This window comes from Adiantum capillus-veneris, chromosome 5 (genome assembly GCF_014529385.1).
Source record: "Adiantum capillus-veneris isolate H3 chromosome 5, ASM1452938v2, whole genome shotgun sequence".
In the NCBI taxonomy this organism is placed as follows: Eukaryota; Viridiplantae; Streptophyta; class Polypodiopsida; order Polypodiales; family Pteridaceae; genus Adiantum; species Adiantum capillus-veneris.
This window is the reverse complement of record NC_140935.1, coordinates 16,670,685-16,686,204: the sequence shown is the minus strand read 5'-3', so window position 1 is coordinate 16,686,204 and position 15,520 is coordinate 16,670,685. Positions and strand designations below refer to the sequence as shown.

The following is a 15,520-nucleotide window of genomic DNA, read 5'->3' as shown; positions in this document are numbered from 1 at the left end:
GGACGACTATGGCGAAAGGCTTTCACAGCCACGGCGGCTACAAAGAAGGCGGGTTGAGATGCAGCAAGGGCAATGTCGGGGCGGTAGTGGGGACAGCGATGTTGCTACGTAAGGTCCTTTTGTGAGCTCACGAGGAATGGCAGATTCTATCTCCTGCCTCACGGGGGTGATGCAATAGTGGCTACACAGTGTTGCTACTGAAAGGGGTGATGAATGTGAGTGTTAAAAGGCGGCAGAGGTTGCTACCGTGACGATGACGTGTTGGCAACTGGATGGCGCAGGGGCAGGTTCAAGCCTTACTGGTCGGTGGCGAACAGGAGGCACATTGCGGCGTTTTCGGCATGGCTGGCGACATCAGCAACGTAGTTGGCACTCGCCTACCCCTATGGAACCTAAGAGAGAGAACAAGCAGATGCTCTTCCCCCTTTTTTGCCGACCAGCGAGCAAAAGAGAGCGAGAGCGGTGGTTGCATGCCACCTTTCCCTTTGCCTAGGCGCTGCTGCTCATTTTCACCTCCACTTGCCAACGAGAGAGAACGCGAGAGAGAGAGAGAGAGAGAGAGAGAGAGAGAGAGAGATTTTGGGTGAGAGGACACAACGAGAATGTGGGTGGGAGAAGGAGTGAGCTAGAGAATGTGTACTCTCGTCCCGCCTCTCCATAGCTCCCCTCTGAGCGCTATCTTTCTTCCTCATTGAGGCAAGATTCTCCTTATCTTCTCAGCTCCACACAATACTAGTTTATCCACATACTCCTCAAGATAATAATAAAATTTAACAATTAGGCCCTCTTCACATGTCTGGCCGCCCCAAAATCGAGACAGGCTCTAATACCAATGTTACTCTAAGGTAATATCGCTACAGGTATGCTTTCCAGAGGGTCAGGTCTCCTGTTCACCACCCAGCCATGAGAATGAATTGCCATCATCCCCGTACCTCTACTTATTGTGTAGCCTGTAGGTCCACATTGGTCCAACTGCCCAGGCACTCCGGACGGGCGGTCCCCCCCCTGAATCCACCTTTCCGACTCAACGGTCAGAAAGCAATAGACCTAGCATAACCGCTACACGCTATGTGCTAAGAATCCATGTGCAAATCACCAAAAGAAAAAAAAAGACTTACCATAGATTCTCACCATCAGCTTGCATGTGCCCCCTTGCTCTCTTCTTGCTACTAGCAGCGTCCCATGGAGAGCCTTTCAAGCTAGGCCACCGCAGCCTCATGAGCTCTAATGGTTTTTTGCACATTGCCATGACATATGTACGAGTAGAAAGAGGCTCTCATACCAATGTTAGTCCCTCGCCAAATCCTTCCTGCACACGACATGACACAAGCCATACTCACACAAAGACGAGCATAGAGAGCGTTTTTTTTATGACTCACCTCCCAGCCATAGAGCCAATACAGGCTCACTCCCGAGCCTGGGCGGCTACAACCAACGGGCTAGCCTCTACCACAAGGGCTAATGTCCCATACCACCAAGCCCACACCAAGCGGATATGTGGGTAGAGCTGCCAAGAGATGGCTCACAAATGAGAGCTTAGTCCTATTTATACGACTTCTTCACAGCCCTTCTTAAAATCTCTTCAACTAAAGGTGTGTTTACATGTAGGTTTGGTTCACACTAGCTAGACATAGCTCAAGCGCCTATCCTGATGTGTAGGGACGTAACTCTTGGCCTAAAAGCAACATGCCATGAAAAGCTAACTTTCCCAAAAAGCATCGGAGCCAAAATCTCTCTCTCTCTCTCTCTCTCTCTCTCTCTCTCTCTCTCTCTCTCTCTCTCTCTCTCTCTCTCTCTCTCTCTCTCTCTCTCTCTCTCTCCGTGTGTGTGTGCAATACTAAGTAGAATGCATTAGTCTTCGACTCTTGATGTGATAACAGATGGTTGATTGCTATGAAGTAAACTTTGAACGGTCAAGGATATAAATGCAAAGTGTTGAAAGTTTTCAATACACTCTGCAGCTAATCAGTGTAAGGGATCAGGCGGAACGCAGCCCAAACGTTCCGAACCGATGTTCTAAACAAGTCCCGCTCCCGAAATGGAGTTAGGAATGGAACGCCGTTCCGGAACAGGGTGTAGCCGGAACGGTGCTCCAGAACAAGAGGCGAAACGGGTAGAAGTAGGCATTTGGGCGCAGATTTTGGGGGACATATTTGGGGCACGTTTGAGGTTGTTTAGGAGTAGATTTGGGACTTAGTTGAATGGAGGTAATTCAAGCCTTAGTTTAGTCAACCGTTCCGGACCCGTTCCCATTCCGACCCCCCTCCTTCTCCCCGGTCCCGTTCCGTTCTGGACCCTCCCCTTCCCGTTGCCCGTTCCCGTTCCGGATGACTTTGCAATTAACATCTATTTATGATATACTATCTAGTATGTTTATATGAATTTATCTATATAGTATATTTCCATTTCCCATTTCTTCAATTTCTCTCAAGCCCGAAACTCCGTTCCTCTCATTTCCCAACTGTTTCTGTTTCTCCGCTTCCAAAACCCCTTGCAACTATGGCTCCATCCTCATCTAGCTTACTCTCCCACGGTTATTGTATACCCGTTCTGTTCTTTTTACGTTTTGAATACCAAGGGTGTAAGACAAATGCACACTGATTTGTCTCATAGGCCGAGTTTGGCCTCTAGAAGATGTTAATTTCTTTCTTTCTTTCTCCCCCACAATGGACAAGGACTTAAGTAGAAGTGTTTGTGAGCTTTGTGATCTCTGATCTTGGCCGTGTTCATTACCGGCTATGTTGCTAATTGAACTATTCTTTTTCTTTTGATGATTAATTTCTTTTTTAGGATATTTTATTGTGTACACTAAGAACTATTAAAAGATTGTAGCTATAAGAAGTGCCATCAAGAACGGACAACTCTGATGTGTCACTTGATGGGTGACGGTAAACATCGCAAAGGAGTTTCCGTAAGTTCGGTGGAAAGGGCCGGGTTACGAGTGCCCCTGATGCGTCACATGATGGGTGACGGGTGCATCAATAAGGGGGCATTCCGTAGGCTAAGGAGGAAATCCGAACTGAGTAAGAAAATACGCGTAAGAACACAAGCACAAGAATAAAGATGGGTTCAATGAAGCTTTTTACGAAAAGCAGGAACATTCGCGGGAGGGCAGATGCTTTCACGCAAGAGTCTGTGTCTGCATTGCATCTGTGCCGTGTTCTGCACCCGGGGACACCTGGAATGTGTTTGTGTAGCATTATTTTCACTAACTGAGTGAGTTTTTAAAGTTTGAACAGGTTCACACTTTATTTTATAAAGTGGCCGGTCACTTTTAAGTGACCACCCTTTTATTAATAAAATAAAGCATCCCCAAAAAGCTTACGTAAAAAACCTACGCAAACTGTAGGGAGGGGCTGAAAACAGCAAGCTCTCTCTCTCTCCTCTCTCTAGAAAGCGCCACATTCAACGATCCCTCTCTCTCCTCTCTCTAGGGGCACCAAGGTTCTGCTTTTTCGGCTCCTATTCCCGCCGGGTGCAAGGGCCTATAAAAGGGCAGCAAGCGTTCCAGTTCTAGACACGCCGGAAGTAGCAAAAGAAGCCAGTGCTGGGATTCTGGAGCAAGTGTTGGCGACGGAAATTGCAAGTGTTTGTGTGACGACTGAGTACGAGGGTCGCTTTTCCGAGCAAGGAGCGACAGGTATAAGGTGTTGATACGCATTGAGAATTATTGCTTTGTGTGGTTTGTTTTGCAGGAACCTCCCGTCTTACGGGAAAGCCCTTCACGGGAAGTACGGCTTCACGCCTAAGTCCCTTACGGGAAAGTACGGCTTCGCGCCTAAGTCCCTCACGGGAAGGAACGGCCTTGTGCCCAAGCCCTTTACGGGAAAGCACGACCTTCGGATCTAAGATTACAGAACGGAGAGGTTTCCTCGGGTTCTCGTGCTTGTATAAGAATTCTCCCTGAATAAAGAATACTTTTGACAGGGGGGGGGACCAGCCCATCTTCTGGTCCCCAATACTGTGTCGATCTTCTCCCTTCTCTCACCTTTGCAAAGTATTTTATTTTTCAGATTTCTAAGTGCTCGTGTACGCTCCCGTTTTGTGACAGTGGTATCAGAGCTCGGACTCCTCTCTTTCTCTGCAAAGAAGGACGATTCCAGGAAGAACGGGAAGAACCATGTCGGGCCAAGGGAGAAGCGTTGAAGAGGAGCTTCAACAAGTGCAAGCTGAGCTTGCGGATTTGCAACAAATCTTACTATTGCCAGATGTCCAAAAGCTCTTGGGCGGAATGAAGAAAACGAATAGAACCGATGCAGCCAGGCATCCAAACCACACTGTTGGCGTGAGACCACAAGAGGAAAGAGAAGAAGAACGTGCCGAGGTGCACAAAGGATCTTCGGATCGGAATGAACGGCCTACTCCAAGGAAAGGCCAGGAAAAAGCGCTCTCTTTGCTAGACGAGAGCAAGGACATCTATATCTCATCTCCATCCTATTCTCCTGATTATACTTCTACTTCTCGATCATCTCATCAGAAGAAGGAAGCCGCTACTACTACTACCCTACATCAACCTAAAGATAAGCCTCGATTCAAGAAGCATGGTCGCAAGTCTCAACATCGCATGAGAGTCTTCAAATCGGGCGACAAGGACATCAAGTTCGAAACCTACAACAGACGGAGAGACATCTCCAAAGCACTGTCCTTCATAAGACAGTTTGAAGTCGCCTTTACCAATGGGCACTTCACAGAAAGATCCAAATTACGCCATGTGGGGATGCACCTCAAGGAAACGGCAAGTAATTGGTGGTTAGCCAAGATTCTGGAAGGTTCTCAGGCCAAAACTTGGGAGAGCTTCAAATCTGAATTTTATGAACAATTTCTTCCACCTGACTTCGAGCAGGACATACGGAAGGAATGGGACTGGCTTGCCCAGAAGGAACGTGAAAGAGTAACGACTTATGTGGACAAGTATTGGTCGGTTCTTCTGAAGGTCACTCCCTTCATGAAGATTGCCGACGAGGAAAAGAAACGAAAGTTCGAAGCGGGTCTTCAACCGCAGCTTCGAAAGAGTATGAAAGAGTATCCGCATGACCCCTTCAGAGGATGATGGAGTCAGCAATCATTGCTGAGGATTTGCACTCAACTCGGACGCCCAGAAAAATGGAGCATAGCACTTACCGTGCAAGAAAAAGAGGGGTCTACGATGACCAAGGGGGCCAAGGAAGAAAACGTCCTTCATCTAGGGACCATGATCATTCTAAGAAGCCAGAGGGCAATGGCAAGCGAACTAAGTATCTCTCTCCTAGTCAACTCCAAACCTTCAGAGAGGAAGGAAGATGCTTCTACTGTGGAGAGAAAGGCCATATGAAGCCGGACTGCCCTCTAAAGCAGCAATGGCAAGAACAAGCCTCTACGAGGCAAGATAAAGCAAGGAAGGAACCCGCTCCACCAAGCTCGAACTCAATTCCAGATGTTCAAGGAAACACGGCAACGGAGAAAGGGAAGCGTCAGCTTCTGAAGGGCTGGGGGTCTCTGAACAACCAGCGAGTACTGATTCTTTATGATCCAGGATCCACGGATAACTTCATCTCCCTGGATACTGCGGAACGTTTGTGCCTCACACCGGCTCAGCTTGGCACACCGGTTACATCCGGATCGGCATTCGAGGGGTTGACAACCAATGCAACTCCCGTGCAAGGACAGTTCAATCTTCGGATTGGCGAGTACAAGGACCGCGAATCATTTTTGATGGCACCCATCGAGGGATGTGATATCGTCTTGGGTATGCCATGGCACTTCCACATGACACCTATTCCCGATTATGTGGAAAAGACCCTCACTTTTGATCATGGGGGTAAGAAAATAAAGATTCATGCTGATGTAGGAGATTGGCAATTCCCAATTGTAAGCCATATCTCCATTAAGAAAGAAATGAAGTGTGTTTCTGCTTGCTTGATTTTTGCAAGTGAGAAGGATAAAACTAGTGGGGATTCACTCTCTAGTCTGGACATTAAACGTTTTCAATTTATTAACAAGTACAAAGATTGTTTCACGGAAACACTCCCTTATGAACTACCTCCGATACGTCCGGAAGATCACCGCATAGATCTCATACCGGGTAGCTCGCCTCCCAATCAACCCCCTTATCAGGTGAGTCTTGCTCAGCAAGAGGAAATTTTGAAGCAAGTCAACGAGCTTCTAGAGAAAGGGTTAGTACGGCTAAGTGCTTCACCCTACTGCTCTCCAGTTCTACTGGTGCAGAAGAAAGATGGCACGTTTCGAATGTGCATAGACTATAGGTCTTTAAACAAGATCACGGTCAAGAATCGCTTTCCGATCCCTCGGATTGATGATATACTTGATAAGTTGCAGGGTGCAAGTGTCTTTAGTCGCATAGACTTAAAGAGTAGGTATCATCAGATACAGATCGCCCCTGAGGATGTCCATAAGACTGCTTCCCGCACAACCTTTGGACTGTATGAATTTTTGGTAATGCCTTTCGGCTTGACCAATGCTCCTGCGACGTTCAATCGCATGATGGACCGCATTTTCAGCCCGTATCGAGCTTTTACGGGAGTATTCTTTGACAACATACTCATCTTCTCTAAGTCAGAAGAGGAACATCGAAAGCACTTGGACCTAGTGTTTCAAGAATTGCGGAAGCATGAGTTGCATGTGAATGCAAAGAAGAGCGAGTTCTTTCTCTCAGAGATACACTATCTCGGCCATATAGTCTCTCATAATCAAGTGAGTATGGATCCTGCCAAGATCCGAGTGGTAGAAGATTGGCCTATTCCCACTACGGTACATGATGTACGTAGCTTCCTGGGATTATGTTCGTATTATCGAATGTTTGTCCGAGGATTTGCTCATGTAACAGGACCACTTCATGACTTGACAAAGAAGAAGATTCCTTTCAGATGGGGATCGAGAAAACAAGGAGCTTTTGATCGGCTCAAGTACTTGCTAAGCCATGGACCTATTTTGATAGTGCCTGACTTAAGAAAACCATTTGAGGTTCCCTGCGATGCTTCAGGCAATTGCATCGGGGCAGTGTTCAACCAAGAAGGCCATGCAGTGGCCTACGAAAGCAGACGGCTTAAGGATGCAGAGTTGCATGCATCAATCAACGAAAAGGAACTCACGACTGTGATTCACGCCTTATCCAATTGGAAGCACTATCTTCTAGGAGCGGATTTTGTGATCAAGACTGATCACCAGAGTTTGCGGTATTTCCTTACGCAAAGGAAACTATCTGAGAAGCAGATGAGATGGGCAAACTTTTTGTCTATGTTTCACTTCCAGATCCTTCACACAGCTGGGAGTAAGAATGTGGTCGCAGACGCATTGACTAGGCGGCCAAGGGTGAACGCTATCACTTCGGTGTATCACCGAGAATTAGAAGCACTACCAGATTTGTATCCGAATGATCCAGATTTCTCCGCCATTTGGGGAAAGCTACATCGTGGAGAGAATGAGTTTCCCTATTCCATTCGGGACGGTTATCTCTACCACCATCAGGCCATATGTGTGGCGGAACCATTAAGAAGGAAGATCATGGATGAAGCACACGCTTCGCCTTATGCGGGTCATCGGGGTATTCTCCCTACAACCTTAGCAATGGAAAGATATTTCTTTTGGCCTAGCCTTAAAGCAGACATTGATAAGTATGTCAGGGAATGCTTGGTTTGCCAAAAAGTGAAGTATGATCGGCATAAGACGCCTGGGTTCCTACAACCTTTGCCTGTGCCTAATGAACCTTGGGAAAGTATTGCCATGGACTTCATCATGGACCTCCCTAGAACTCAGACTGGAAATGACGCGATTTGGACCATTGTGGACAGGTTTAGCAAGCAAGCACACTTTATACCAGTCAAGAAAACGATCAAAGTTGATCATATGGCTAGGGTCTTCCTGGCACAGATCCTTAAGCATCATGGAATGCCTAAGTCTATTGTGAGTGATCGAGATCCTCGCATGACAGGAAATTTTTGGCGTGCCTTGCTGGATAATCTTGGTACGAAGTTGAATTTTTCATCTGCCTACCATCCTCAAACAGACGGGCAAAGTGAGATAGCCAATTCCACAGTATTGGATATGTTAAAATCTTATGTGTCAGACCGGCAATCTGACTGGGAGAAATATTTGCCCCTTGTCGAGTATGCGTATAACAATACCATACACTCATCAACGGGGAAAGCACCTTTTGAGATTCTCTATGGTAAGCCTTTGCTTCAACCGATCCTTTTAACCAAGGATAAGATCTTTGCAGCAGATGAATTTGTCCGGGATTTGGACACAGCCTACGGGCAAGTTAGGAGAGCTATTCTACGCTCTCAGGAAAAGCATAAGAAAGCTACAGACAAGCACAGGAGGAATCTAGACTTACCAGTCGGACAGTTAGTCTTACTCAAGTTTGAGAAGGCAAGACTTAAGAAACAAGCGTCTCATAAGGGGAAGGTGGTAAAACTTTCTACCCGTTATTATGGGCCGTTTAAGATCACTAAGCAAGTGAATGATGTCACCTTCCGATTAGAGCTACCGCCTAATTGGAGGATCCATAATGCTTTCCATGTCAGTTTACTCCGGCCATATGTGGGACCGCCTCTCCGAGTCAGCCTAGTACTGAGGAACCTCCTGAGGTTGAGGAAACAGAAGAAATACTCCAACCGGAGCAGATAGTAAGTCATCAGGAGCGGCCCCTCAAGTCCGGAAAAATAACACGGAAGTATTTGGTTAAGTTTAAGAACTAATCGAATCTAGATGCTCAGTGGATGACGCAGGAGGAATTAGCAGCTTATCCCGAGATACTGGAGGTATATGTCCAAGCGCTACAGTTGAGGTCAACTGTTTAGAAGCCAGAGGGATGTTGCTAATTGAACTATTCTTTTTCTTTTAATGATTAATTTCTTTTTTAGGATATTTTATTGTGTACACTAAGAACTGTTAAAAGATTGTAGCTATAAGAAGTGCCATCAAGAACGGACAACTCTGATGTGTCACTTGATGGGTGACGGTAAACATCGCAAAGGAGTTTCCGTAAGTTCGGTGGAAAGGGCCGGGTTACGAGTGCCCCTGATGCGTCACATGATGGGTGACGGGTGCATCAATAAGGGGGCATTCCGTAGGCTAAGGAGGAAATACGAACTGAGTAAGAAAATACGCGTAAGAACGCAAGCACAAGAATAAAGATGGGTTCAATGAAGTTTTTTACAAAAAGCAGGAACATTCGCAGGAGGGCAGATGCTTTCCTGCGAGGAGTCTGTGTCTGCACTGCATCTGTGCCGTGTTCTGCACCCGGGGACGCCTGGAATGTGTTCGTGTAGCATTATTTTCACTAACTGAGTGAGTTTTTAAAGTTTGAACAGGTTCACACTTTATTTTATAAAGTGGCCGGTCACTTTTAAGTGACCAGTCCTTTTATTAATAAAATAAAGCATCCCCAAAAAGCTTACGTAAAAAACCTACGCAAACTGTAGGGAGGGGCTGAAAACAGCAAGCTCTCTCTCTCCTCTCTCTAGAAAGCGCCACATTCAACGATCCCTCTCTCTCCTCTCTCTAGGGGCGCCAAGGTTCTGCTTTTTCGACTTCTATTCCCGCCGGGTGCAAGGGCCTATAAAAGGGCAGCAAGCGTTCCAGTTCTAGACACGCCGGAAGCAGCAGAAGAAGCCAGCGCTGGGATTCTGGAGCAAGTGTTGGCGACGGAAATTGCAAGTGTTTGTGTGACGACTAAGTACGAGGGTCGCTTTTTTGAGCAAGGAGCGACAAGTATAAGGTGTTGATACGCATTGAGAATTATTGCTTTGTGTGGTTTGTTTTGCAGGAACCTCCCGTCTTACGGGAAAGCCCTTCACGGGAAGTACGGCTTCACGCCTAAGTCCCTTACGGGAAAGTACGGCTTCGCGCCTAAGTCCCTCACGGGAAGGAACGGCCTTGTGCCCAAGCCCTTTACGGGAAAGCACGACCTTCGGATCTAAGATTACAGAACGGAGAGGTTTCCTCGAGTTCTCGTGCTTGTATAAGAATTCTCCCTGAATAAAGAATACTTTTGACAGGGGGGGGACCAGCCCATCTTCTGGTCCCCAATACTGTGTCGATCTTCTCCCTTCTCTCACCTTTGCAAAGTATTTTATTTTTCAGATTTCTAAGTGCTCGTGTACGCTCCCATTTTGTGACAGGCTATGCGTAACCTTACAGCAAGTAAACAAACCTATCCGCATTGAAAAGAAGCTAATTAGAACTATTAGTGAATCCTATGATAGCTAATCATATTGGAGAGAGATTTGTCTCTCTCCAATATGATTAGCTTTTAGAGAGCCAAAAAGGGATCTTTTTGTCTCTGAAAAACAACCAGATTGTGAACAATGCGGCTGATTATGATAATAGTGTTCTTGATTTTTCAACAGAGGATTCCTCAAAAGATTGGGTGTGCAATCTCATGTTGATTGAATAATAGCTTCTCTATCCCTAAGATGAGAAAGCAGCAAAAGATAAGATAAGTATATATGCCTCTCATTTGCACAATTATAATGAAAAAGCATTTATACTAACATGGAGCTGGAACCATGAATTGCTGATATATGGGAGAACTCTTTCAATCTTGGATAAACCTATCTTTTGGTGGTGAAATGTCTCTCTAGGTTGTTGAAGAGTCATCCATCCCTCAAAGAAGGGTGTTTGCATGGAGATGATGCTTGGCTTGGGTTCAACCTCCAGTGGTGTTGCAGCCGCTTCTTGTGTTTTACACTTAGCTCCTGAGTCCTGAGGAGAATTTCCTATGATTTTGTAAGTCCTTTCAACCTTGGCTTCAACATGTTTCTTGTCAGGTATTTGCATGTTGGGTGAGCTATCCATGCCTCGGTGCTATGAACTATTTGGATTCAACAAAGTACATTAAGTTCCATAAGTGTCACTGAGAGCCTTTTGCCTCATTTTGCATATGTGTACAACATATATTACAGTTTTCCCTTCCCTCCGAAGAGATCCCTTTATCTTGAATGGTTTTACTCGTTTGTGTCTATCTACCGTTTCTGTCCAACACCTCTTGGGTGCTATTGTCTTTACCATCCTTAGGGCATGATTATTTCTGCACTTCGAAGGCTGAATCCAGGAAAATACCAAATTCAGCTGTAAAAAAAAAGTGCAAGTTATAGACTCATGGTAGTCATCCACGGGACATATAACCATCAGCAGCATAACTAGACTAAGCATCTCCACTAACAAGCTAATGGGTATAAAGCTATAAAGCATTCAAAAAATGTGTGTGTGTGACCTGTCAACACAGCCTCAACATTATCGAACTCAGAATGCGAAGCAATGCCAACTATACCGACTTCGAATTCCACCAATTCACCAGCCATTACTTTATCAAGTTGGGCGATTTTGTCTCCCACTTGAAGTATAGTACCAATGTTAACTACTTGTGTGTGTGTGTGTGTGTGTGTGTGTGTGTGTGTGTGTGTGTGTGTGCGCGTCCCCCCCCCCCCCCCCCCCTCAAGGTGCATTGCTTTTTTTTTTTGGGGGGGGGGGGGGGGGGGGGGGGGGGGGGGGGGGTTAATTGAGTTGGGTTTTGGAGGGTTTACCTGTAGGACTGAGATAAGCAACATCCACAGATATTCCTCTGCAGGCCTTGATAGGGTAAATGTACAAAGACTTGACAGAGGTCATGCTGCCAACCAACTCGGGAGCCAGGCACTAACAAGGAGTAGCTTTCAGAGTCTGGACTCTGGCACTCTTTAGCAAGCGGAGTCTGAACAGTGTCCGTCCTACTGTTTGGCCCCTTCTCTAAGCAGTACTGATGAGTAGACTATGAGAGCTGCCTGTTCTGTTGTGGCCCCGCGGGGGACTGCAATGTGCAATGCAAAATTTGAGAACAACGCAAGATCGAACCCTGTGGCACCTTCCTAAGTCTTTCAAATTCAAGAAGCACGGATAAGAGGATGAGAAATATCTGGCCCACTGCTCAATGCTCCTCTTTGCATAAATGGGAGAACGAATTGTGAACTACCTCTCACATCTCACAGTGCCGTACATACTATTTAATGCCTCTCATATAATAAATATGAAGAAATTAAGTTTGCCATCATTAACTTGCCATGGCACTAATTAACAAGCTTTATCCAAAAATCCACAATTGCTCCCAAGAGTTTAATGCTTTACAAAGGCTTTATGTAGGCCAAAAACAAGGTTGAAAGGTATTCTTACGAGCGCTTTTGCTCTCTCCCTCTCTCTCTCTCTCTCTCTCTCTCCCCCCCCCCCCCCCCCCCCCCCAAGTTGGATATTTCAAATTATTGTACTGTAAATTGTTGCCATGTTTGATGATATGAGTTCTCTACATAGGTTCAACAGTGTTATTCTCATGTTCTTCTAGCGAGTACATCGATTGTTATGAGCAACATCAAGGAAATAGCTACAAGAGACACCAGCATTAAACCTTTATCTTGATTTAAGAAGCTTTCTAAATTTCTCTCACCTTTTTGGTATGCCCCAAAGGGGTAAGGCCTTAGTGATGCCTCCCCTTTTTGCTAATGAAAAAGGAGAGGTTATTTTTCAAAAAATGCACAGGTTATACTACTATTTTATTGGTGAATAGAGGTAGTGAATATTTATTACGCATTGAGAATATCTTAAGAATCCATGAACTTTGGGGCTTGTGAGTTCATCACTTGTTAGCTTAAATTCAAAACTTCTTTAATTCCAATGGCAAAAGATCCAAAACTTGAGTGTCATCATGGATTGGCTTGTCGATCCAAATTATTAGGAAGAAAGATTTGAAACATGATTGCAATGTACATACACTAGCTTCATTACCACTTCCTTCGAGGCATGCAAGCCTTGTAAAAACGGAATCATAGTTCCAATGACCTCAACGGTGCTATCTCCGCACAACTCGTCAGCATGTGCAAGCAGGAGATCTCTTCCATGAACAACAATCCGCTTCATGGGGCATGCCCTCCTTCGTCCTAGGCAAATGGCCCTACCCTCCTTTGTCCAACAACAGTGCCATGGGCAGCAATCTGGTTCATGGGGAATGCCCTCCTTCATCCTAGGTGGATGGCCATGTCCTCCTTCGTCTTGCAACAACAACTCTCCTACATGAATTGGAGCCTCTCTTTTTTTGAGTTGCAATGTCCCTTTTTCTACTCACTTCATTTATCTGCTTCCACTTTTCTACCATATCATCACTATGGAGGCTTTAATATTTCTATCCCACTTGCCACATTTTTGTACCTCTACACATCTATCACGTGTTCTGCTCTATTCTTTCTTGATGGAAACATAGCTAGAAATTCTTTTAGGATTGCGAGGCTATGGGAGATCCTTTTAACAAAGAGCTCCCTGGAACCATGATAACTTGTACAAGCCCCTTGTGGGTAAAACATTTTGGTGGCAATGGCCTAGCTTTGCTACCCACATCTTAGCTTGTTGAAGCAGATCATGGCATTGATGCTTTCCTTCATACGGTATACCATTTATTACAACACTGTTCTTGATCATTGTGCTCATTTAGAGAAAAGATAAGACCATTGCATTTGCACCTTGTCTTGAGATTGCAAGGGATTGAGGTCATTCCATATCTCTTCCTATTCATACCAATTTCACAAATCAAAATCATTGGAAGAAAATCAAGTTCCATAATTGTGTCCCTTTAGTCAAATTTTTCCTTATTGCATGCATGACCATGTTTATATTGACAACTTCAAAGATAAAATTAATCACATCCCCATCACATCAAAGGTTGTTGAATTATTTGTTTGGTGATAAGGACGATACAAGGGCCTCTACATATCCAAGAAACTAATCTTGTCCTCGAACTCTCAAAATAAAGATTGTTATTGGCTTCATTCAAGATGGGTTTTGTAAGTCTTGCCCATCATAGCTTGGAGATTGTTTATCAAATGATGAGGGCCAAAAAGCAAAACAGTGGCCAAAGCCATGTTATTACATTTTTATCCCCACATCGTTTTATGGATATATGCAAGGAGAATGATGCCACTTGGAAATATTATATTGGTTGAATTGAAGAAAGAAAATAGCAAAAAGAATTGATTAAATTTGTGTTTGCTTAGGAAAGCAAAACAAGATCTCTCCTTAGCTAGTCTTCCTAGCAGCTCTCAATTGGTATTGCAATCACAACAAGACACACTTCTAGTTAGAGGCCCTATTTATGGGTGCATGCTTTATGATGAGCAATGCTCGTTAGTGGGTTTGCTTCATAAAAAGTTGCATCCTTTTCACTTGTCGTGATTGGTTTTGAGATCATGGTTCGCTTTCTTTTAGCCTTGAAGACTTTTTTTAATGCTTATAAGCTTCTTTTGTTTATTGAATTTAAAATGGTCTTTAAATGCTCCTTAGGGAAATTGCGGTATTTATGATGTAAGATTAAGTGTTGTGTAAAAGGTGCATTTATTGACTCCTTTTTAAGCCTTGCCCATTTTGACGTTAGCCAATTGTTTTATAAATGTAGTGAGTAACCACTTACTACTTTGCATAAGCCTTGCTCATGCCTTTTTTGGCACCAAAGTCATAATGTCTCATATTGCTCCTTGTGTTTGGGTGGTGATGCTAGCTACAAAATTCTTACACTTTTTGTGCTTACATCTTATCAATGTGCCTTATAACGCACTCCAACAGTACTACTAGTGGCATGCCTCGTGATTTCATCATTTGTTTCACTTGGTATGTATATTCATATGTTGCTAGCCTTTTTGTAGCTTAGACTCTAATCAGCTATGTGATGGCAAAGTCTCAACAAGCTTCAATGTTGCTATGTCTTCATTTGCTAACTTCAAGGACACTCTTGATACAAAGTAAAATTCTTCATAGCACAATTGGCACAATGCATAGCCATGTGGGGGCATTGCTTCCCTTGCATACGACAACGGTTTTGAGGATGTCCCCTCATTTTTTTGAGGAGGCAAACAATTTTGGTAAGGTCTTCATAGCCTTATATCCAGTGTTTGGGAAGAGTGTGTCTCAACTTAGCCTTGGTCTACTTAGAAATTCAAGACAGGCGGCTGAGAAGAGGGTGAAAATAAAAAATTCCATGTGGATTTTGCAAGAAAATAGTGTAATTATAGCCAAAATTTTAGTTTAACTCGCAAAATTCTCACTTGAGGATTGGCTTAAGGGGATTTGTGTATGTTTGGGATAAATGGTTTCCCTGCACAATTGCTTATATAATCATTGCCATTATTTGCTTCCTTCCAAGGAAGCAAATGATGCTTCTTTTTTGACTATGTAAGTCCATACATATCAATTTATATATTTACATATTGCAAAGCTTGCACAAACAAATCTTGATAAAGTTGAGATAGCTCACCCAAAGAATAGTCTTCACTTGATAATGTGAGAATCACTCTACTTTGAACATAATTGCAAAGCATTTTATTCAAATTGGGTTGTTAGGTTTGGTTCCATGATAGAGATTTTTTCATTCAAAGAAAGCCCAAATTCTAAGGGTATAATACTCATTTTTCCAGCCTTCTAGAAACATAAGGTGGCTAAAGGCCAATCAATCCATCAACTAGAGAGACCAAAACTAATTTTCATGTACATCAAAATCAAAGTTTTGATT

At 44.3% G+C, this 15,520-nt stretch overlaps 1 protein-coding gene across 2 annotated transcripts in view; it reads right to left on the bottom strand.

Moving 5' to 3' along the window:
- Positions 1-11,876, bottom strand: part of LOC147456936 (uncharacterized) — a 72,356-nt gene extending 60,480 nt beyond the window's left edge. The window contains exon 1 of one of the 2 annotated variants that reach the window (XM_086512010.1): positions 11,526-11,876. In XM_086512010.1, the coding sequence (XP_086368136.1) occupies positions 11,526-11,610 (85 nt within the window). In that variant the 5' untranslated portion in view covers positions 11,611-11,876. The remainder of the gene's footprint in view (positions 1-11,525) is intronic. The other variant, XM_086512009.1, reaches the window with a different exon arrangement.
- Positions 11,877-15,520: the final 3,644 nt, after the last annotated feature.